The sequence below is a fragment of the Raphanus sativus genome, chromosome 2 (assembly GCF_000801105.2).
Source record: "Raphanus sativus cultivar WK10039 chromosome 2, ASM80110v3, whole genome shotgun sequence".
NCBI lineage: Eukaryota > Viridiplantae > Streptophyta > Magnoliopsida > Brassicales > Brassicaceae > Raphanus > Raphanus sativus.
Genome location: NC_079512.1, coordinates 23,983,453 through 24,006,693, shown reverse-complemented (window position 1 = coordinate 24,006,693; position 23,241 = coordinate 23,983,453). Strand labels below are relative to the sequence as shown.

The 23,241-nt window shown below is 37.9% G+C and overlaps 4 protein-coding genes, 1 long non-coding RNA gene and 1 other non-coding gene across 9 annotated transcripts; 3 read left to right on the top strand and 3 right to left on the bottom strand.

Moving 5' to 3' along the window:
• Positions 1–655: 655 nt before the first annotated feature.
• Positions 656–2,169, bottom strand: LOC108842841 (ubiquitin-conjugating enzyme E2 10). The gene is made up of 5 exons (XM_018615880.2): positions 2,014–2,169; positions 1,846–1,935; positions 1,532–1,659; positions 1,346–1,450; positions 656–1,031 (listed from the first exon to the last, which is right to left on the bottom strand). The coding sequence occupies exons 2-5, from the start codon at positions 1,913–1,915 to the stop codon at positions 888–890; spliced, it is 447 nt and encodes a 148-aa protein (XP_018471382.1). The 5' UTR covers positions 1,916–1,935; positions 2,014–2,169; the 3' UTR covers positions 656–887.
• Positions 2,170–2,536: 367 nt separating this feature from the next.
• On the top strand, positions 2,537–3,656 carry LOC108842840 (uncharacterized). The gene is made up of 4 exons (XM_018615879.2): positions 2,537–2,807; positions 2,873–3,191; positions 3,274–3,332; positions 3,434–3,656. Exons 1-4 carry the CDS (start codon positions 2,600–2,602, stop codon positions 3,463–3,465), a joined length of 618 nt encoding a protein of 205 aa, XP_018471381.2. The 5' UTR covers positions 2,537–2,599; the 3' UTR covers positions 3,466–3,656.
• A 743-nt stretch (positions 3,657–4,399) lies between these two features.
• Positions 4,400–7,204, bottom strand: LOC108827661 (hydroxyproline O-galactosyltransferase HPGT1). Of its 3 annotated transcripts, none has more exons than XM_018601119.2 (12): positions 6,778–7,202; positions 6,616–6,679; positions 6,470–6,519; positions 6,190–6,377; positions 6,003–6,066; positions 5,829–5,901; positions 5,604–5,727; positions 5,242–5,329; positions 5,101–5,151; positions 4,934–5,005; positions 4,712–4,824; positions 4,400–4,622 (listed from the first exon to the last, which is right to left on the bottom strand). In XM_018601119.2, exons 1-12 carry the CDS (start codon positions 6,879–6,881, stop codon positions 4,603–4,605), a joined length of 1,011 nt encoding a protein of 336 aa, XP_018456621.1. In that variant the 5' UTR covers positions 6,882–7,202; the 3' UTR covers positions 4,400–4,602. The 3 variants fall into 3 exon arrangements, with proteins under 3 accessions (XP_018456621.1, XP_018456613.1, XP_056858677.1); XM_018601111.2 differs by having other exon boundaries at positions 4,400–4,625; positions 6,778–7,200; XM_057002697.1 differs by having other exon boundaries at positions 4,400–4,824; positions 6,778–7,204.
• Positions 7,205–7,453: 249 nt separating this feature from the next.
• Positions 7,454–8,094, top strand: LOC130507911 (uncharacterized). Of its 2 annotated transcripts, XR_008942560.1 has the most exons (3): positions 7,454–7,753; positions 7,830–7,935; positions 8,025–8,094. It is a non-coding gene; the product is annotated as an uncharacterized LOC130507911 (long non-coding RNA). The 2 variants fall into 2 exon arrangements; XR_008942559.1 differs by having other exon boundaries at positions 7,830–8,094.
• A 77-nt stretch (positions 8,095–8,171) lies between these two features.
• On the bottom strand, positions 8,172–10,201 carry LOC108816779 (probable pectinesterase/pectinesterase inhibitor 61). The gene is made up of 2 exons (XM_018589347.2): positions 9,064–10,201; positions 8,172–8,989 (listed from the first exon to the last, which is right to left on the bottom strand). Exons 1-2 carry the CDS (start codon positions 10,124–10,126, stop codon positions 8,292–8,294), a joined length of 1,761 nt encoding a protein of 586 aa, XP_018444849.1. The 5' UTR covers positions 10,127–10,201; the 3' UTR covers positions 8,172–8,291.
• A 12,223-nt stretch (positions 10,202–22,424) lies between these two features.
• Positions 22,425–22,531, top strand: LOC130508934 (small nucleolar RNA R71). Its single transcript, XR_008943118.1, has one exon. It is a non-coding gene; the product is annotated as a small nucleolar RNA R71 (small nucleolar RNA).
• Positions 22,532–23,241: the final 710 nt, after the last annotated feature.

Below are 23,241 nucleotides of genomic sequence, written 5' to 3'. Positions count from 1 at the left end.
CAGAAAGACCGAATCAAACCAACTCTAAAACATAGGCGAGTGCATGACCGTAGTCTAACATATGATATCCTAGTCTGAATGCTAGGAGATAATTCTAAATTGTTTGCTTATGTAATTCAAATTATTTGCAGTATTTGGGCTTGGATCATGTAATCAGTTCTTTCCATTAATGCTGCACTCAGAGTTTCACGTCCCGATAAGTCATGACAGGATCGTCATATGGCACTTTGGCTTGACAAGGAAGTTGGTTTAGATGGTACGGAAAATGGGTCAGATCCCTTCAGAAACCCCTCCTTCTCTTCCATCAAATTGAGTTAGACCAAAAAAATTATACAGAGGAGAAGAATTGAGATCAACAGAGAACCAAAAAATTATACAGAAGAGAAGAATTGAGATCAACAGAGAACCAATAGTGAAGAAACTTAATCCCAAGCAACTTAAGCTAAACCATAAAGCAACTGCAGAATACCTTAACGCCAAATTGAGTTAAACCAACAAATTATACAGAAGAGAAGAATGGGGTTCAAGCCAAAAGTGAAGAAACTTAACTCCCAAGCAACTTAAAGTAAGCTGTAGTATATGCCCAGAGCAGAATCGAAGTGTATTAGTCAGTAAGTTGAACAATTGGTGAATCATCTTATCAGTTATCACACCGTAAAAACATCAAATCATAATTGCAAGACAAGGACCAAACAACACCAGGAAGATTTCCAGTTTCTAGTTTCACAAAGATGTTTTTTTTTTTTCCAAACAAACAAGACCTAGGTCCTGTCTTCAGAAATTTCAACGAGTACAGAAAGAGATCGTCTATTGAATCATACATAGAAATCACGGTAGATTTTCGCATAAAAAGAGATCGTTTAGTGGATTTGGGATCCCTTTTCTTTTCAGCCCATGGCATACTTCTGAGTCCAGCTCCGTGCAGTGGACTCATACTTGTTCTTGTCAGTCTTGTACATATGAGCTATCTCAGGCACCAAAGGATCATCCGGGTTTGGATCGGTTAACAAAGAACAGATCGACAAGAGCACCTGTCCATTGCAACGTTTTGAGTTAGAAACTGAAACAACCCATATTTGATCCTCAGTGTGGCCAAAGCTTAACGAGTCATGAGACGACTATGAGGAACATATAGAAGAGTAAAACGCTTAATAACTTAAGAGACAGCTCCGCTACATCGCTTCTAATGAGAAAAGACAAGAAACTGAATAGACTCATTTTTATCCTAACAGAGACAAAGCTTAAAGATTTAATAGACACTCAGTGTTATCACTTCAAATGGGTATCAGAGTCAGATAAGGCAGTTTCTATAATGTTTAAAGGTAAAAAAGAAGAAGAAGAGAACCTTGGAAATGGTGAGGGCAGGACTCCATTGCTCCTTCAAGATGTCGAGGCAGATGCTTCCATTGCTGTTAATGTTGGGATGGAACACCTTCGTCCTAAAGGCAACCTAGATTTTGAAACATAAAAGCTTAGAAGAGCAGAGCAGAGACTAATGGGGTATTAAATAATCAAAGTATTGGAATATCACCTTAGGAGGCTTGAAAGGGTAATCCGGAGGGAAATGAATGGTAACAAGGAAAACACCACCAGCGTAGGGACTGTCTGAAGGACCCATTATCGTTGCCTGCCAATGAAACATGTCTTCAGCAACAGGTCCTGTAAGAAAACACCAAAAAAATCAATATCAGACGCCGCACAAAGCACCAACCAGATCCGAGAAAATAAAAAGACTCTTTCACAAGACAAGCTACGTTTTGAATCAATTCATGGGGGTAAATTCAAGTATTCAGCTACAGATCGACACAAAGCTCCGAGATCCAAATAATAAAAGAGATTAAACACCTGCGCTACATGAGGTGGGTGGATCCTTCTGCAGATCCTTCAACTCCTTCAAGATCCGCTTCGACGCCATTTCCAAAACCTACGATCTCTCTAAACCAAACAAACAAACATTAAGAACTATATACCCAATTAGATCCAAGGCTTAGCTCAGAAGGTAAGAAACATTACCTTCGGTTTCGCGGACTCCCGATCTGGCGAGCTTTTCGCCTTTTTTTTTCTTCTCGCAATTTAGGAGTGGAGGAACGAAGAGAGAAAGGGTGGTGGACGAAAGAGGAAGACGTAGTGATGATTCTCTGTGGCGCGTCCACGGTTAATACGGTGCGCTTCACTAGTGGACTCCCTATTAAACAGATCTTAGTTAAACCAGGCGGCGCAGCCGGTTTAATAATTAAATTACTATCAAGTGGCGCTTAAGCGACGTCGTTTTGTCAAAGATCAGTTAATCTAACGGCTGAAAATCTTAAATTTTCGAATCATTAGAGGTTAACCGACGTCTAGTCTGCGATTAGACGAATCATTAGGTCATCAAATCTAACGGATGAGATAATTTACTTTCCGATTAGTGAATAATTAGAGCTTAAACGACGTCGACTAAAAAGTCACTTCATCTAACGGCTAATATCGTCTTATTTGGGATCAAACGAATCATTAGAAGCCACGTCTTCTCTCTCTCTCTCTCTCTCTCTATCTCTCCCACTTGCGAGATTAGACGAATGAATCTGAGAAAATCAAACCGATTCCAACTCATCGAGAAATGGACCGGTTCAAGGAGCGACCAAGGTACGACGACGGCGAAGAGTCTCCTCCACCTGACTCTGACGGCGGAGACGAAGACGGATTGACACCGGAGCCTTTCGCCGGAGCTAAAATCAGGAGGAAAGCGTCTCGTTACAGAGAGCACCGTGGCGACTATCTCCACGTCGCCACTCGTCCTGGCCTGATGAAGATTCTCGAGAAACAAGGTTTTGATTCCCTCCCCCCCCCCCCCCGCCAAATCGGATCTCTTTCTCATGATCAATCAATGTAGGTGACACGTCGATACGATTCGCGGATAAGGTGTTGAAGTTCACAGGCTCGGGGAAGATGAAGAGGCGAATCTTCATCCTGACGGACTTCGCGATCTACCTGATCGATCCCGAGAGCGAGGCGATGACGCGGAGGATAGGTTTGGCTGCGGTGGAGAAAGTGTGTCTGAGCAAGCTGAGCGATAACTTCTTCGCGGTGATTATCCCCACGGAGTATGATCTGCTCATGGCCAGCACTCGCAAGACTGAGCTTGTTCAGGTTATGGTCGATGTGACTAAGAGTGCTTCTGACTATGAGCTTGAAGTGCTTCTCTCCAACAGGTTAAAAACATCAATACAAATGCTTTGCAAACTACACAACGCGCAAAATAATGGTTTCCCCCTTTGTTTGTGTTGATTCCAGGTTTGAGTACAATGCTTCTGCCTCGTTAGTGAAGGAAGTTTCGTTTGAGGAAGCTGAAGGTTTGAATTAATTAATATTCTGAAACAATTACACATGTTGGATCTTTCTAAGTTTGTGCTTGTTTTCTCTTGGCTCATCAAGTACTACTGTTCCTTTTCAGGGGGTATCAAGACCAGTTTTAAGTGGAAGTGACTGCACCTCACCTTTCCTCGCTGTTCATAAACTTTCGTTTTGGCTACTAAAAAAGCTCAACTCAGAGCGGTAATGTTGTTTATTATTATTCTGTTTAATCTTGTTTTTCCTCAGACATGAATTGTGTAACTTTTTTTATTATATTGACAAGTGTATTTTCTACAAAATTTATGTATGAATTGAGTTCCTTATCTGGTCTTGCTAAAAAGTGGCAGTGGCAGATCATTGACATCATAGACTGAACTGACATACTAAAACTCTTTTCTGAATGATCAAATGCATAAAAAGAAAGATGAATACTCTTTCTCACAGTATATAGGGCGATACTGACTCTTCCGATTTGAGTTGAGACTGTGGAAACCTCTGATCTATATCCGCTGGCTAGCTTCCTCATGTCCTTCTCTTCCACCATCACACTACCTATAGCATGTTTACTCTCTGTTCTGGTAATCTGGCCGAGCAAACCATACCAACCTGCAGTATCTCTACCATCTCTTTCTATACCTGAGTACACCTCAAAAGCTCTTCATCAAAACACCTCTCCAACCACCGAGTTCACCCACCTAAACCTGGTTAGCATCAATGCAGCCATATCCTTTCGCATTGAGTAACAAACTTGAGGATTTTATGATCCCATGAGATAGTTTGCCTTGGCTTTGTGAGTGGGTATGAGCTACTCTTTCTGCACCATATTCAATCTAGTTTCCCAGACTAGAGATTCTGAGTCATGAGACATCTCTGACTTGAATGGTAAAGTGTAACACGCATACAGATGCAGATATAGACGAACGTTGTTATGTTGAAAGTATTGTGTAAAGGTCATGAATTACTAATTTCGATGGTGGCAATGCATTATTAAAATATTTATAAGATTTTTAATTTTTATAGATTTGATATGAAAATAACTAGGCTAACTTTTGATAAGTAAACCAGCTCACAACCAAAACCTTTTATAGTATAATGCAATGACTCATGCCACAACCCACAAAAGGGTAAAGGATGAAGTTATAAGATGGTAAAGTATAAAGATACATGAAGAAGTAAATGGTGTAATTATCCCTTTTCAGACAAATATGTTATGTGTGTGCTTCTCTATAAGCAGCAAAGCCCTCACACTTCTATGTAAATTTGGTCCTGCTACACTCCTGCGCATATAGCTTCTGAAACGTATGCAAAGAAAATTAGATACAAGTCCAACAATATGCATACAAACAAATGTTTGGTAGAAAATGATATGTGAGGCTACCTGAGGACCAAGCGGAACAGCAAAACTTTCCTTCATCTACATGTTTAACATCAAGTCCAACGAACCATGACCCCGTGCTCACGTCATCATGAGCATACGCATGAAGTATGTCCCTGTCACCATCCCCCATCATCATATACAAAAACAAACTCGTTTCAGTTTTTATTTCTCTCTTGTGAATATATTCAAAGATTATGCGTGTAGTTGAGAGTTGAAACTGACCTGTTGATCGATACAAATCTAGCCAATGCATGAGTTATAACGTACATCTCCCCATAAGCATGCCGGAAGTATCTGTGAGATGCATAAAACAAGAACAGGTCATTTTTTGCCATATGGATTGGATCTAAGTATGTTATTACTATGTGATCTCGCATGGTTTGACTTACGATTTCTTGTCACCGAATTTCCACCATTCTGGTTCATACCATTTTTGGTTCCTGCCAGAGAAGCCAAGTTCTGATTTAAGACATAATATTCAAAACATCTTACTGGTTCTAGTAGTGTTTGGATTTTAAGGTCAAACTCACGGTTCTGAGAAAACTTCGCCTGATTTCATGCAACCGATGTAAGCCCTCGGGTTCCCTAGATGTGCTGCAAGTGTACTCCCGAGTACATCTGCACCAGATCAAATTATATTCATTACATCAAAACTCTTTGACCTTAAAACTTTCACAAAAGGGTGGATTAAGGTCCTTAAACTGGCAATGATAAATGTGCAACAACATTATACTCTGTATTCCGCAGCCCAAAGATAATTCTAGCTGATGCTTAAACCCAAGAGGAATGATTTTCACAATCAATACATTACCCCTCTTTACAGTCAACCCAAGAAACACAAACAACCAAAGGTGTTACGTTTAAAACAATCTTTTTTCTCTTAGTAACGTACCCATATTAACGTAGATATTATCGTTGGCCTTTGCATAAAACTGTGCATCCCACCTATCCGCAGCATAGGCAAAGAAGAGCTTTACCTTCTTAGAAGCTTCTTCGGGTGCCTCAACTACATCATCCTGAAAAACATTAAATGGGCAAGCTTCTCAGAATAACACAAGGTGAGATAATAAATGAATCCTCGAGGTAAACAATCTTGAAAGAGGCCGAGCTAACATACAAGAATAATGAAGTCATCGGTTTGACTGTTTTCAGCGTCAATGCTCTTGTCCATGCTGTCCCCTTTGTTTGCGCTACACAACACAAAAGCAACGCTCATCATCACTGTGTAATCATCAATCATCATTAAAGGTATCGATAAACCAAAAGAGTGAGTGTTAAACTGAATCCAAACCTTCTACCAATAACAAAACGTGCAATCACACCCTTTTCAGTTTCAATTTTTTTCAGTGATGCACCTGCAAATACAAGAAAGGGCCTCCTGGTAAGCTCGCAATAATAAGTGCGAAACGAAGAGAATAAGAACTGAAACAAATATATCTACACAATCTCATCAAACCACTGTTAAGGAGAAACCTTACCAGTTCCCATCCATGCTTGCCGGACTGCATCTCTTTTCTTCTTATTACCCAAAGATGTCATGATACCGATAACCACAAGTGGTCTTTTCTTGGTCTCAGTTCCATCAGTAGTACGCTTTGGAACAAAGCCTTGTTGCCTAGCAGCACTAAGCTCCATCTCAAGAGCTGCAAGTGTCTTCTTCTGTTCCCTAGAAAGAAAGAAAGAAAAAGTGTATGATGTTCAACAACAGACAGTCCATGGAGACTAATCAAAAGCAAAGCAGCATAGTTATTATTATACCTGCAAGCTATGATCTTCAAAGTATCATCCACTGATATGGCAGATTTCCCCTGCAACGATAAAGATTCAAGGACACTGATCACAACCCGAAATAATCACATTGACAAGTATGAGAGTGAGATCGGAAAAAAAAAAAAAGACAAAACCTGTCCGGTAACTCGGTGGAGCTCGCTAATAAGATGAACCCTAGTTTGTGATTCTTGCCATAGACTACGTCAAACACACAGAGAGAGAGACGAGATCGCAAATTAACTAACAAAAAATAAGAATCAGAGGAAGGGAGAAGAAGAAGATGAAAAGGAACTAACCGGCCTGCGACGTAGAAGGAAGCGAAAGTAGCGAACATTGAGAGCAAAAGGGAAGAAGAGATTCTGGAGCTCGATAATCTAATACTCGTCCCTTTCCTCGCCATTTTTTTTTTCAGATCGCGAATCACATTCACCACAACGCAACGCAACGCAGATTGCCTTGGGTGCTTCCTCCCTCTTTCGATCACAAGTTTGAAGTTCTCGAAAATGGAGATTGGATCTGATGTTCCGGCGAGGTTACTCGGCTGTCTATGATTCTTCTGGATCTTCGTAGATAGATGAAAGAGTCCCCCACGCTGGGCAGTTATCTAGTAACTAGTTCTTCAATTCAATCGCCAAACCTATGAGATCATAGGGGAAGGATACTTTACTATAAAGTGTAATTTTCCTGCATATGCATGAATCAGCATTTACACTCATTTCAACCATTAAACCCATCCATATATTTTCCCTTGATTAATTTACTTTTTTCCATTTCTCAAGTTTGTTAATTTCCTAGACAAAAAGAAAAGTTAATCCATATGTACAATGACAGCATCTCCAAAGGCCTGTTTAGCAAATGGCATCTGCTAGCTAGCCCATCAGAAGCCCGAGAGAAAAAAATTGAAAGAAATTAAGAAGAAAAAACAAATTAATACTCTAATCATTTAACATGGTCTTTTTTTTTTTTTTTTTTGACTAAAACCGGATGAGAAATGCATCCCACGGGGATAGATACACAAATCATCCTCGGAATGCCACCATTAAACTTTATCTTGGCTTACAGCCCCCATGTCATTACTTCAAGCTCTTTTACGTTACCTTAAAACTTCTTTTTTTTCATTTCAGATTCCGGCAACGATATGATAGAAGCGGTTGTGGTGGATGAAGAAACAGTTGACTTGGTAAAGGAGCATTGGTTTGGTATCTCTCTGAAACCAAATCCACCGATTCTCCTCAGGTGGTTTTTGCATTGCTTACCACAGTAATCTAATAGGTAATTCCGGTTTTACCTAACCGAATAACAAGTACATAGTTTTGTTTGATCAATTGGTTGTTCTAAATTGTTGCAGACAACCAAGGAGGGATCTGAAGATGAAATGGAGGTGGAACAGGAGATTCCGTCCGTTGTAGCCAGTATGTAAATGTACCATCCATCATCATCATCCAGCACCTCTGGTAAATGTATCTCTGTATGCATAAATCTTTATGTATTTTTTGTACATAAATGAAACAAAGGAAGTAACAAACTAACAACGTTGGATCAGAGTTTAAAAGAACACATGGACTGGATGCACCGTTTCCACATTGATTAATGATGATGTAACTCTTACGCAATGACCCATCTTTCTGTTACTCTATCTTAATCCAAGTTCATCTGTAAATTTATGTTTTATTTAAGCAAAGAGTTGCAATAATATTAAAGTCATAATCTTTATTTCATTCAAGAAGATGTCCCCATCATATAATTACACTTGAGTTCGTATATAATATCTTTCATGTAATGGTACATACAAGGCTGAGAGTGAGACATCCTACTCTGACAACCCGGAGAAGAAGGCCACGCCGGTGGAAGGCAACCACGATGAACCGGAAATAAACTCTGCCACCGTGAACTTGCTTGCCTCAACCGTTGAAGTAATCACATGATAACCCGGCCACTGGACTCTTTGACCCGTACCTGATCCCACTCCACGGTTCATATACTCACCATAGTACAAACTGTCCAACGCAAACGGACCGTTCCACTCCAACCATCCTCTCGGGTTAATATGATCTCCCATATCCGACATCATGTACACAACTCTAGAGTATAACTTCCACGGACGTCCGAGATACGTCGGAAAACTACCTTTGGAGGGTTCAAGATCCGCCGTGGCTAGTAGCTTGCAAGCGTGGATCGATATCCCCGTGTTCTGGTTCGGGTCTTTCCGGTTCTGAGCCGTGATGGTGATTTTCTGCTGAGGCATCGGTTTACGCGCATAGATGTTACAACTCTGTAATATCACAGCTGCGTTACCGAATATAAAGTCAACCGTTCCATAAATGTCGCATTCGCGGAAAAACTGTCGGTTAGAATGTACGTAGAGAGTGTCTTGGTAACCGATAATGTTGCAACGGTAAACCACAGCGTGGTCTCCGCCGACACGGAGTGCCACGGCCTGGTGCTTAGATGGTCCGGCATAGTTCTCAAACGTTATGTCTCTCACTATAAACCCAGCTCCCGTTGCGGCTACATCAATCAAATAATGACATAAATCACTAATCATTACATGAAAATGAAATAAAACTTTGTTATTTTCTTACCGAAAGTGGCGGTGTGAAAAGTAGTCAGGTCATCGGCGATGCTTTTTCCACCGGTTATGACCGTTTTACCCTTGCCGTCTCCGATGAACATTAAGTTTGTTACTTTCCGACCAACCTTGAGATTATCTTCTTCGTACCTTCCTGATTTGACGTAGATGACGAATCGTCGGCTACTTTGCTCAGGCGCTTTCTTGATCGCCTCTGCGATTGTCTTAACCGTGCCGTTACCGTCTTTAGACACCGTGATATCCGCTTGGATCGCCGTCGCCGGAGCACCGAGAAGCTCTCTGTCTCCTCTCTTCAACCAGCTCGGAAACTCCTCGGTTTCTTCTGCGCCAAGTAACTTCCTGTTCGCCACCGGAACTCCGTTTACGTCGTTAACGTTGCCGGAGAATAACGCCAAGCAGTTGCTCACCATCTCCGACAAACCTTTCACCGCTCCGACCACTTGATCCTTCACTTCTCCGTTTCCCACTTCTTCGAACCCGTCCGTACAAGTGTCGCGGTTAGTCATCGCAGAGCTAAGCCACGTCATCACGTCGGAATGAGACTCATCGTTACCGGAGGAGGAGATGGCGACGGAGGAGAGGGCACGCGAGAGCGCGTCGACTGAGTCGTCGAGCAGCTCGAGGCACGAGTCATAAGCAGAACGTACACGTGGCGGCATCTGAGTGTACGCGATCTTCGACGATGAGTAAAGAGCTTTGCTGAAACTCTGTAGCGTCGCGTTGAAAGAGATGTGGAGGAGCTGTTGCTCGTCGGCGGTTGAAGCTCCCGGGAAATCGAGAAGCGTGTCGATGCATAGGCTCGTGTACTGTGCTTTGCTACAGGTTCGGGAGATTTCTTGGGTCGGTTTACGTTTTAATTTAGGCTCATGTTGATCCGAACCTATGGATCGGATGCCGGCAAAGATACCGAAGCAGACCACTGCAACGACGAGAGCTGCTAAAGTGAAGAGAAGGAGCTTCGTCTTAGTTTTCTTTTGTACTTCCGGGAGTGACGTGGCAGGGTCTTTCTGGCTCGGGTGTGCCGAACCTGACTGTCCGAGCCTACCATAACCCATTGCGCTAGTTTCTTTTGGTTTTGGTTTAAATTGAAGTTAAGGTTTGTTAAGGGGACAAAGATGATGAGGAAGGCTCTATAAATATTATAAATAGGATAAGATGACATGCTTTAAATTATATTATATAAACTATAAATGTATTGTGTAAATAGAAATATAAAGTTATGCTTGATAGCTGTAATATTTTAGTGATGTTAATTGAATTGTAGTATTCAAAAGGACCACTAACCAACCATTCTTTTTTTGTCGATGGCACTAAGTATAAGTATGTTTAGTGATTTGTATTAGTAACGAATATGTACATTGTACGACTGTTATTTTAGTGTGATGCTTTATAAATTATCTGGCAGCAGCCCTAACGACCGCATCACTAAATTTTCTATTTTTTGTTTGTTTCATAAAAATACATTACAACAAATTATACTGTCTTGGTTTCAGATTATTATGCAATATTAGTTAATTTTTATTTTGCAATATGCAATATTAGTTAATTGCTTGCATTAGATGATGGTTTCAGCTTATTATGCAATATTAGTTAATTTTTATTTTGTGACAAAAAGTTATTTTTATTTTTGATCTAGTTCTAGTATACATATTAGACTATTAGTCTAAATTTTTATTTTTGGTCTAGTTCTATTATACATACTAGGTAAGGAGCCCGTGTGATGTCGCACGGGAACTCATTTTATAAAAATAAATTTTCACATATTACAATATAAAACTTTACAAATGTATCAAAAATATTCCACCTATTTTTGGTCCTATAAATATATTCAATCATGTTTTGAGTCTTTAAAGTATTTAAATTATTTATTTATTCAAATTTTTTTGTATCAAATATTTCATCAATTATATATATTAATTTTCATTTGTAACGTTTCCAAAAAGTGTGAACAAGAAGGACATCATCATCTTCCAATTTTTATGTTCTTATAATATGTTAGTAACAAAAATCTATTTAATATTTTTAAAGTATGTATTTATTAATGAGTCTAAAACATATTGAGTTATTAATTGTGATCCTACATACACTATTAAATAATGTATAAGAAGAGTTAGTTACCAGAGAACATAAAAAAACAGCAGAATGAGCGAATAAATGACAGAGGAATGGATGACAAGGGTTAACAGAGGAAGTTTATCAACATCAAAAGTACAATATCGCTATTATAATAGAGAGAATAGTTGACTTGTATGAATTGTGGTTTCTATAGATATTCTGAATGAAACGAATTATAAATCAACAGAGAAGATAAATTTAGTAATTGTAGTGAAATAGATAAGAAAACTTAGCAGCAACATTAAACTCACCAGAAACAGCATTTGTAAAGATATAAATAAAAAAATATAGAAACTAAACAGAACCCGAGTAGAAAAAATAAGATTGTCAATAAAAGGTTACAACAACAGAAAAATTTTAAAAATCCAGAAAGAGAGTTACAAAATAAAGAAAATAATAGGATAAATCTCATATAAACTATCAACCTATGCAATTCTTTCAATATATAATATTGAAAATATGTCTCTTAGGAAGAGATGGCATGTTTAAAAGATGCCTTTTCACAAAAAAAAAAAAAGATGCCTTTATTGTACATTGAAAAGATACGACTTACTGATTGTTTAAAGGTGTCTTTGTATAGTTGTGACTTGGTAGGGAAGGCGTTGATTGGTAAAATAAATCAATGACAGTCATAGTCTCATCTTAAGCAAAATATAATCCTTTAGATTATATTTTCAGGATAAACTGGATATTATTATTTTTTTATTAGAGAAGTTATGCTCTGTGAAGGCATGTACATAAGCTATTTATAGATTTTCAAAAATTTGTTTGAAAAGTCACATCTTTTCAATTTAAAAGTTGTTCTTTTTGAAAAAATACTTATATGAATAGTCACAATTTTTTAATATAAATGGTTACACTTTTCAATATAAATCGTTATTTTTAAACAAAAAGACACAATTTTTAATTGTTGAAAAACATATTTTTTCAACTTCAATAAAGTTCGCAACCTTTAGAATTAATTGGGATTCCTATTATTAATAGATTAGTCTATCCTTTGGTTAACCTATATTTATTTAGATAAATAATAAACTATGTTAAGAAAAACTAAAATTGTTGACCAAAAAAACTAAAATTAAATGATTTTTTATATGCAAAACTTAAACACCATATATCCTAATACATTTTTAATTAATCTAAGAATATTCTGAATTTATGAAAAGATTTAGACTAATTTACAATTGGAAATTCTGTTTATGGATAAACCTCTTTTCTGAATATACAAATGAGTTTCAAACTGTAGTCTTATATCTGTGTGACTACTTATTTTAAATATTATGAGGTTCAGGGACGGACGGAGAGGTTACAATACTGGATCGCTTGCCCTCTAGTGTTTCTAATCTTTTTAATATAATTTTAAATAATTTGGTTAAATATTTTTAGTTTCAGCTAATAAAAAAGTGCACCCCATTTCATTGGATTTTTTGTTATTTTTTTGCACCATGCTTCCAACCAAAAGAAAATAAAATAGATGAGTATGTCAAATGAAATATTTTGAAACATTTTTGATATTCATCTACTTATTATTATTATTATTTTCATCTACTTTATTTTCTTTTGAAATTTGTGAGATATTAAGGGTGAGAACCTATTAATAACGTTGCTCTTGTAACTTAATTGTTGAAGTCAATTTACTATGAACAGTTGGTGGTTTGGAATGTTATTTTATGTAATCACAGTGTTGAAATTCATCGGGATCTAACATTACCAACCAATTTACCGTTGATGTTTCTTTTTTTTTTTTTCTGAATAGTGCATGTGTAGTTTTATCTTTTTACTCTGAACGAGCTTCCTGTGCTCAGTGCTCACCTACCGTGTCGGTGTTTTTTTTTCCTTTTTCCATATAATGCTTTGTTTAACAAAATTACAGAAATTGACAACAAAGATTACCTAAACAGACTGTATTGCTCAGACATAATTCAGCGGTTTCCATTATTAGCTTTAGACGTTCTTTAACTTTTGACAATAGCATTTTTCCATATCAACTAATAATATAATATTAAATTGTGTCAGTCTCACGCATAGATTACAAAATGTCAAAATCCATTGAACATAAACCGATTGCTATGACTTATTTTGATATTAAAATATTGAAAATATAATTTAGTGGTGCTAAAACTTTAAAAATAAAACATGAGTGTATTATTTTAGAAATTATATATATATATATATATATATGTATATATATATATATATATATACAGTGGCGGAGGTAGAATCAAAATTCAATGGATCAAAATTGTATGTGCATAAATTTATTAGAGATTTCATGAAAAACAAGAGGGTCAAATTCTCAAAATAACCCAGTTATTTAATATATTCTAAAGTCATATGTTTGTATTAACCAAAATTTAAAAATTGATAGAGGTCAGTTGATCCCTCTACTCCTTCACTACCTCCGCCACTATATATATATGAGAGACTAGGTACCAGTATATTTTATTTATAATAAGAGAGTTCTAACATGTTAGAATCTTCTTCTCTTCTTAAAATATCGCTTTAAAATATTTTATTTTAAATTTTTAGATTTTCGAAATTTGTATTAATGCACTTCATCTTAAAAACATAATACAGCATAACATACAAATGTGAATGATGAAATATTATACTTAATTAAAAATAACAAACAGTGACTAGTGAATTAAAAAATCTTAATTTTAATATGTATAATCTTTAAAGAAAAATAATATTTAAAAACATAAAGTACTAATTATGTGATCGAATTCATATAACATATGCCTCGGTCATCTATTTATATACATGCATATACACGTAGTTTATACGCACAAAGAATATTTAACTAAACACATTGTAAAATACGTATGTTCTTGAAACACATATGGCCGAACCGAACAAGTAGTTTCACGTTAACTTATTTTTATGATTTTTACTCAATGTACAACATGCGTATCTATAGAAACTTAAGAACAAGTTGTAATGAAATCTGGTCATATAATTAAGTGAAACACTGACCTTACCTTGTACGGAAGTCTAAAGAAAGGACCTCTGACCTCTTTTTTTTTTTTTGCAGACAATTGTCTCCTTTTTTATTGTTGAACTTGGTGCTTAAAAGGTTCTTTTCTCATTTCCGGCAGTTCTGATGTTTTAGATATGAGGCGGTAATGTGTGTTATGATGGTCTTTGGTGGTGCGGCGGTTCAGACTTCTCACTAGGGCATGGGAGTCTTCCCCGCTTTCTTTCTATAGATCTATTGTGGCGCAAGCATTTCTGGTCTAGTGACAGGGCGTAGGAGACTATTGGAAGTATTCAGGTTTGGATATTCAATACCTCTTAACTCAATATCCGTTTAAATATTTACCACTTCAGTTTGGATTTGAGTTGAGATTTCACTGGTCAAATTCGGATATTAGTTCAAATATCGGATAAAATGCCCATGCCTAATTTTGTTATGATTTGCAGTGTTTGGTTTTCTATTTTATCCTACAATCTGTTTGGTTTTAAGGTTACGGTATCTAAGTTTGGTTTGTACCGAGTTGTATGTTGGTTTAATTTAATTTTCTTTATTTTTTTATATTTCCAACTGTTAGTCTGTAAAAATAAAATAAAACCCCCAGAATTTAAATATGAAGACCTTTTAAAATATATGTTTAGGAGTTAATATGTATAATTGTAAACTCCTAAGTCCTAAACTGTTATAGTTTTGTTTGTTAAATTTTTCAAAATCGTGTGTTGTTGTAATTCAAGTAAACCAAAGATGACTGATGCGTTTGAGATTTTTAACCGATCCAAACCCCAGTAATCTATAATATTCACTGAATACACACAAGTGCTTTTTTCTCTTTTTTCTTTTTGGTCAAAACGCAAGTGTATAAATACAAAATATAATGAGTATTGTTAGAGTGAAAAGATCACGCGCTCATATAAGGTCGAAAAGTGAAGCTTTGATAGGTCCTAAACAAAGTTTTTTTTAAAAAGTGAAGCTTTGATAGTACAAATCTACATCGTCCACCAACTTAATTCACCATAGAACTAAAAACGGAATAGTCAATGAAATAGACTTCTACATACCAATAAGTAGCTCCAGGAAAGGAGCGGACATCAGAAAAATATCCAGCATTCATGATCTGCTCCTTTTAATTAAATAATTAGTTTTGTTATCCATTTTGATCTTGAAAGTTTTGGATATCCACAACAATCTGGATATCCAAAATATTATTCAATTTGATCCTTTAAATTATATTAAAAATAATTATAACATACAACACTATTAATTAAATAAATATATCATCATAACATTGTAATAAGATAAAAATAATATGACTAGATTTAAAACTAATATTTTAATGAAAACTATAAGCAAAATCAAATAACTCAGTGTCGGTGATCAAATAAAATATTCATAAATTAACATTTGGATTAACACAAAAATAAAAATTAAATATGAAATAGTCTTAAACCTTTTGCCAAAATGTCTAAACTTTTAAAATTTCAAGAAAAAAATCAAAATAAGTAAACGAGCCAAACCCATGATATATATATTACATATTTAGAAATATACAGATGTATCGGATATTTAGCTTTTCAATATAATATTGGTGATTTGATTTGTTTTCTTACGAATATTATTCTACTATTTGCTTGATCCGAAGTTTTATAGGTATCCAGATCTTTTTAGAACCTAAATAAATAATAGATTGAATCAAATTTAACGTATAAAATATCAGTCCTACCAATAATATCCACACTACACAACACCCAAAGATAAGAAAAACCCTACACTACATCCATTCATATTTACATAGATTATGTTTATGCAAAAGTGAAGAAATGATTATGAATTGTTCAGTCATTTCTGAGAATTGTGGTTCAGTAGTGCTCCCGTTAAGGAATGAGACTAGTATATTATCGGTTGGCACCTATTCAAGGATCCTGAAAAGGTAGTTTTAACCTTCATTAAATAGAAATCTTTGCGTTATGTATTTAGATATTAGATTCTTACTAATCTCGTTTTATATATTGATGGTTCCCTCATTTAAGTCAATGCTTTTGGCGAAAAAGGAACAAATTCTTGAGGATTAGCATTAGTTAGCTATCTCAATAATTTTTTCACTAAAATTCTTAAGCCATCCGCAGCCTGCAGTCCGGTTTATCGAATACCAAACAGCATTTGTGAAGCCTAATGTCGCTGTGATAGATGATCGTGACACTTCCAAACTTTGTCGAACCTGTAAGTGATTAGTCATTTTTTGAGCAGCCTGTTCTTGTAGCCATTCCCGAGCAAGCCAGATAGCTTTGGCTATGATTTCTGCTTGGGAAAATGATTTGCCTTCAAAGATATTTATATTCCTTGCTGTCCATATATCCCAACAAATTAAACGAAACATAGTAGAACTGACCTCCAAAAGAGGCAAATTGACGAGAGTAACCAAAGATAAGAAAGCAATTGCCATAGAAGTGCATGCTGATGGGTCAAACTCTTGCCTCCATAGATTTGAAACAAAAGTCTTATGTCCCTTATAACCTCTTTCTTTTTCATTCCGTATCTTAGCCTTTTGTGTTTCACAATGTTATATTGCATAAAACTACTAACATTGGGATCACTGATAACAGAACTTTTCAAGAGTCCCTAACCAAATGTTGTAGTGTAAAAGATTGTCGAACCAATCCTAAGTGATTCTAAAGCAAAGGGAATGCAAATCTATGCTTAATCTAAGTGCAAACAGGATTTAAATGATGATGTGAACTAGAACTATGCTAAAGTGCAATAAAGGAACAAGCTTTCAATCAATCTAGAACAATAGGACTCATGGGGCTAGGCATTTGATTTCAAGTGATTAAGATTCAATCTAAGGGTGGCAAACTTTCAATCATAAGACTTCCTTAAGTCTAGAACACTTAAATAAGCAAGCTCTATGGTCAAGAAGAATGCTCATTTGCTTTAATCAATTAGACATCAAAGGTCTTTGAGCCTAAAAGATCTAAGCAATCATTGGGGATGAGTCTATTAAACTCCCTTAACACAATGGTCTTTGTGTAAGGTAAGTTTAGAGCAAGCTCTACTTGGTTCAGACATTTCATCAAACACCTTGTGGGTGGGAAATGTCTAGAGCTCTAGAATAAAGAGGCCAACTTTAATCTAGCATTAAGAGAAGTAGACAAGCAAGGAAACAAGAGATCTAACACTAAACACCCTTAGATCTTCACTTAATCACCCTAATCACCCTAGCCCATGAATCCAAAAGGTAACTACTCACTAATAGACATGAATAACCCAAAACCCATGGATGATTGAAGGTTAATCATGTTTAGTGGTCAAGATTGATCAATAATCACAAGAGATAAAGATGAAAAGAAACTCAAGATTAAGTCTTTCACCAAAATAGCTAATGTGATTACAATGAAAACAAGATAACATAACCTTTAGGTCTAAAATGTATTTATACTAAGCTAAAACTCGAACCGGGTCAACCCAACAACCCTGGGCCGACCCAAATAGAAAGTGGACCAAGTCTGTTTTAAGCTTCGGCCGCAGTCTCCTCAGGGCCGCGAAACTAGGCCGCGAAATGCATGTCCAGGCCGCGCCCGTCTCATCCCGCGGTCGTCACCCGCGAAATCTTCTGGTCAGCTCGTCGAACTCTCGCCGCAGCCTGCCTTCACCCGCGACGGTTGCCTGCGGTCGTCATGGTTCGTCGCAGCCTCCATTTGCCCGCGAAGGTTCCCTGCTACCGCACTCCGCCGTTCTCAGAACTCGCCATCTCTGTCTCTTCGTGGTCTCAGCCCATCGCCGCCGCTTCAGAGTCGAGCTCGTACTCAGAATCAAGGCCGAGCTCGTGCATCTCCGTCCTGCTCTCTTCTTCACGGCCGTGCTCTGAGAACGGTCCGTCGCAGCCGTCGTCATCGTCATGGAGAAGAGATCGAACAACAATGGAGATGTTCCATACATTTGCGACTCTGGTCCCTTGAGTTTCTCATCCTTCCAGTTTAACCCCAGAACTTTCAGATTTGCATAAAAGACCTCACGAAATGACCCAGAATATTTTAATTAAACACTTCAGACCCCTCATAATTGCAGAATGGTCCCCCACCTCTTGGTAGTTCTCAATTCGGCAACAAACTCTGTGAATTGCAAGGACAACCTTGCTAATTGACCCCAAACTTCCAAATGTGCACTTTAAACCCTGTGATATGCAATTATGCAAGCAAATGCAAAATATACATCTAAATGCAACCTAAAATGATCATAATAATCTAAAATATGAATCTAAAAACTTATAAAAACATGAGATATCAACTCCCCCACACTAGCTCTTTACTTGTCCTCAAGTAAATTTCCAAAATTAATCAAGGGAGTGAAGTTTTAAAGGGGGAGCTCATCACCAAAATAAACTCTTCTTAGCCATCAACATGATATCCTTATATAATCATACCAAATAGCAAGAGCAAAAGCATTTTCCAACTCTAACTTCTCAAGGCCTATCCTACCTCCTTTGATCTCTACAATCATCATCATGAATCCACAAACAATAAATCAACCAACTCTCACATTCATTAAGTAAAATCATAAGTGAACTCTTGCAAATGGTCAAATGGTCCAAATCATTTGGTTAGGTAAAGAAAGACTTTAGTGCAAAGTGAATCAAGAGGTTTAAAATGATTTTTCAAGGTGGCTTACTCTCAAAACAAAGTAGCTTTGACATTGCACATAATAAATCTAAGAAAGGGGTCAACTCATGCATACAATGCTCAATCTCCATTGTCCTACCTTTTTCCCAAATATACAAGTTACACCCTTATTCTAAATGCCAAACCTTACTCTCTTCACTCACCCAAAAATTCCCCAAAACACTCAAGAACACTTTTGTTTACTTGGAACTCTTTCTTTCTTTTGATATCTACTAGGGATTTTTACATTTTTAAACACTTATTAGCTCACTCTAACCTTTGCTAGCCCCCTTTCTTTATTTATTTTTTTTTTCTTCTTTTTTTTTTTTATTTGGGGGCCAAGACTTTCTTTATAAACTTGAGCTAGAACTTTCTTTTACTTATCCCTAGTGACTTAATCTCTTTTGAGTTCTTAGAGTCTACCCTTTCTTTCATCACTTTTCACACTCCCAAGATCAAACTTTACAACACTCTCATCCCATCCTAGAAGCTAGACAACATGAGTCTTAAAGCTAGCAAATAATGGAGACCAAGCATTGTCGATCACAATACTCTCAACATTATGCACATGTAAAGCTTTCCAAAAAGACCTCACTCAACAATCAATGATGGCTTGAAAGGAGGGAAGGGTTTTAGGGAATGGACTACCACTTGAGTTTGTCAAAAATATTGGCAAAATAGGTGGGACAACTCAAGTGTGTATAGCCATGATTTAGTACACAAAAGACCATAAGCAAGAAGCATTAAGTTCATTCAATTCATATAAGATTGGAGTTGGCTTCAAAGATGAGAAATTTCAACAATCAATGAGTTTCAAGAGGAGTTTCAAGGCTCGAAGTCTACAAGTTTTCAAAAGAATGCTCAAGCTACTTGTCATGATTACAAAGGGTATCAAATTGAGTACTTAGCATGAGCTCTCTACCAGTTTGACTCCCAATACATGAATGCAACCTATATGCTTCTAAACTCAATCCTAAAGATGCAAATGAAACATGATTTGAATCTAATGCTTGTAATTTTTGAATTTTTTTTTTTTCAATGCAAATAAGTATATACAATGCAATGCATGAGACTCATGACAAGTAAACAAAACAGAAAACAATGTGAGATAGTAGACTCTCCCCCAAACTTACTTCACACAGTCCCTTGTGTGAGAGTAAGCTCAAAGAAGAGATCTAAGGGAAACAAATAAACATGATAACTAATTATTTACAAGGGTAGAGTGACACTTACTTGGAGTTATAGGCTGAATTGGGTGGTAGAGGACCCTTGGCCTCATGTTTGTTTCACCGGTAGACATGAGCTGAAGTGGAGGAATGAAGATGGCTAGAGTTGCAAGGCATGGCCACCTTTCTTCTCTTATCTAGCATAGACCCAACCTGAACAACCTCAACCATACTTATTAAACAACTTAAAAAGAAATATATACAATGGATAAACATGGGACTTCCTCCCAAGTGAGCTTGTTTTAAGTCTCTAGCTTGACTACCTTTTCTCTTGTACTAGTGAGAAGGAGGATCCTTCCCACCTTCCAGAGTGATGGTGAGGACTTGAGAGAGAAGCTCTTGAAGCTTGAGTGGATCATCTTGGAACTGTGGAGTGATGATGGCCCTTGCACTTGAGAATGGCTTAGACCTTCCCTTGCACTTGATCTTATACTCAATAGCTCCATCCTTGAGCTTCATTGGATGGAGAGTGAGGGTGTGAGGAGTCTTCTCAAGAGGTGGAGGGTGAGATTCCTTCACAATCTTCTTCTTGCCATGGGAGGCCTTTGTGGCTTCACTCACCTCCTCCTTTTGAGCACTTTCCAAGTGCTCATCACACTTCTCCTTAGGGGACTCTTCACCAAGAACCTCTTTCTCAATACCACTCAGCTCAGCCTTTGTCTTCTCAATGGAGGATGCTCCACAAGTTATTGTGCCACAATACTCAGGTTTCAACTTAGGTGATTGAAGAGGGTAGGAGACAGCTTTGTTCACATTTAGGAGTGTGACTTTGTTGTTGGCAAAGTCTATGCAAGCTCCCACTGTTGTGAGGAATGGAGTGCCAAGGATCAATGGGACTATCTTCCCAGTTGCCATCTCCAAAACAGTGAGGTCTATAGGGATGGTGCATGCTCCAAGCTGCAAAGGGAAATCCTTGATGATACCAATTGGGGTTGTAGAAGAGGAATCCCCAAATTGGAGCGTAGATGTGTCTTGGAGCATGTGCTCAATCCCTAGACTCTTCATCACCTCAAGTGAGATCACATTCACACTTGCACCAGAATCCACTAGAGCATCATCAAAGTTAAGCTTTCCAAGGGAACAAGGCAATGTGAACATCCCTTGGTGTCCTAGTTTAGGGAGGGACTTGGGTGGGATTGGTGGATCAAGCTTGAGTGTAGAGATGTCCAGGAGCTCTGCTACTTCAGCTTGGTGGTCTAGAATGTCTTTGATGAGCATCATCTGGACATGAGCAGCTTGCATGTTGTGAATCTCTGGAAGCCTTACTCCAATATCACTCAAGTCTTTTCTGAATTTGGAGACCACCTTCTTTTGAGCTTTGGTGAGGAATCTCTCTGGAAAAGGGAGCTTGTCATAGGGGGATAGCTCAACCTCAGTGTCTTCCTGCTTCACCACATTCAGCCTCTGATCAGATCTTCTCTCAACTGGTTTCTCAGCCTTGTGCTCTCTGCTCTGCTCAACCTTTGCTGCAACTATCCTGTCAGCTTCTTGCACAATCTTGGACTCAGCTGTTGCAACAACCACATGCTCAACCTGTTCAATTTCAGTTCCAAACACCAATCTTTCAATCTCATCTACCTCTCTCTTGTAGTTGGCGACCTGAGAAGTGTCACTAGAGAGGAGAACATTGCAATGTTCTCTTGGGTTTGCCTCTGCTTTCCCTGGTAGAGTTCCCATAGGCTGCTTGGAGGATGAAGGCAAAGAAGCAACATGGCTCTCTAAAGCTTTGACGTGAGAGGCAAGTTGCATGTACTTGTTGTTGAGGTCAGAATAAGTTCCATCAATCTTGGCATGAACAGCCTTGAACTCATCTCCAATGTCCTTAGCAAATTTCCCTTGAGGTTCTAGGATTTGTTTGAACATAGATTCCGTGGTTGAACTTGGAACTTGAGCTTGAGAAGAGCTTCCTCTAGCTTGAGTAGGCTGGTTACTTTGATAACCACCTTGTTGGTTGTTGTAGAGGGGCTTTTGCTGGTAGTTGTTTTGGTATTGAAAGTTGGGCTCTTTCCTATACCAAGTTCCATTGTTGTTGATAAAGCACACCTCTTCATGTCCATCCAAGCCATCAATCTTCTTGATCTCAGCAACCTGCTTTTGTTGCTGTTCCCCAACTGATTTCATCTGATCCAGCTTAGCTTTGTTGGCAAGAAGTAGGTCCAACTTCTCTTCCAAAGACTTGAGCTCTTTCTTGGTCTGCTGATCATCACTTCTGTTAACTCTATCATGATCCTCACTGTATACTGAGTCACTCTTGGCCATGTTCTCTATCAGCTCCTCTGCATCCACCTCGTTTCTGCCCAAGAAGAATCCATTGCTGGCTGTATCAAGTCTGTTTCTACACTGTGGTATAGCTCCCCTGTAGAAGGTACTCAACAAGCTTTCTTTGGAGAAGCCATGGTGTGGGCAATGAGCTTGGTAGTCTTTGAACCTCTCCCATGCTTCACTGAAACTTTCTAAGTTCCTCTGCTGAAACCCAGAGATCTCATTCCTGATCTTAGCTGTCCTGGAGATGGAGAAGAACTTGTCTAGAAATGTTTCCTTGCACTCATCCCAAGTAGTGATAGAGTCGCTTGGGAGAGACTTTTCCCACTGTCTTGCCTTGTCTCCCAGAGAGAAAGGAAAGAGCCTGAGCTTCAAAGCATCTTCTGACACTCCATTGGTCTTGGACAAACCACAGTAGCTATCAAACTTGTCCAAGTGGTCAAAAGGATCTTCAGTAGCAAGACCATGATACTTGTTGTTCTCAATGGTGTTGAGCAGTCCTGACTTGATCTCAAAGTTGTTGTTCGCTACAGCAGGTGCTCTGATTCCCAACATATGACCATGAATGTGAGGGCGGTCATAGGTTCCAATAGCGCGAGCTTGGCGCTGTGGGTGTTGTGGTCGAAGGTTGGCAGCTCCTTGACCATTTCCCTCTTGGGCAGCTTCCAAGGGGATCTCTCTATCTTGATTCGGGTTCTGATGGTGAGCCATATCAAAACCCAATCTGTTGAAATGAGCTTGTTGCTCCTCTTCTCTCCTTCTTCTTGTATTCTCTCTTTCCAAAGCCCGGATGTCTGATACTAGAGGAGTGAGGTTTGTAGTCCCTCTACTTCTCAAGTTCATACACCTGAAATGAAAAAGAAAGAGGAAAAAGCAGAGCCAATATCACAATAATAATAAAAATGACTTAGTCTCAGCAAATGACTAAATCCCAATGTTAAAAT

Excerpts from the sequence above, each read along its gene's own strand:
- LOC108842841 (XM_018615880.2), bottom strand. The coding sequence starts at position 1,915 with ATGGCGTCGAAGCGGATCTTGAAGGAGTTGAAGGATCTGCAGAAGGAT. Across the intron at positions 1,660-1,845 it reads ACCCACCTCATGTAGCGCAG|GACCTGTTGCTGAAGACATG; the intron begins GTGTTTAATCTC and ends GTTTTCTTACAG. Across the intron at positions 1,032-1,345 it reads CTGCCCTCACCATTTCCAAG|GTGCTCTTGTCGATCTGTTC; the intron begins GTTCTCTTCTTC and ends TGCAATGGACAG.
- LOC108842840 (XM_018615879.2), top strand. The coding sequence starts at position 2,600 with ATGGACCGGTTCAAGGAGCGACCAAGGTACGACGACGGCGAAGAGTCT. Across the intron at positions 2,808-2,872 it reads GAAGATTCTCGAGAAACAAG|GTGACACGTCGATACGATTC; the intron begins GTTTTGATTCCC and ends CAATCAATGTAG. Across the intron at positions 3,192-3,273 it reads GAAGTGCTTCTCTCCAACAG|GTTTGAGTACAATGCTTCTG; the intron begins GTTAAAAACATC and ends TGTTGATTCCAG.
- LOC108827661 (XM_057002697.1), bottom strand. The coding sequence starts at position 6,881 with ATGGCGAGGAAAGGGACGAGTATTAGATTATCGAGCTCCAGAATCTCT. Across the intron at positions 6,680-6,777 it reads TCCTTCTACGTCGCAGGCCG|TCTATGGCAAGAATCACAAA; the intron begins GTTAGTTCCTTT and ends TGTTTGACGTAG. Across the intron at positions 5,152-5,241 it reads GGCGAAGTTTTCTCAGAACC|GAACCAAAAATGGTATGAAC; the intron begins GTGAGTTTGACC and ends CTTCTCTGGCAG.
- LOC108816779 (XM_018589347.2), bottom strand. The coding sequence starts at position 10,126 with ATGGGTTATGGTAGGCTCGGACAGTCAGGTTCGGCACACCCGAGCCAG. Across the intron at positions 8,990-9,063 it reads TTTTCACACCGCCACTTTCG|CCGCAACGGGAGCTGGGTTT; the intron begins GTAAGAAAATAA and ends TGATTGATGTAG.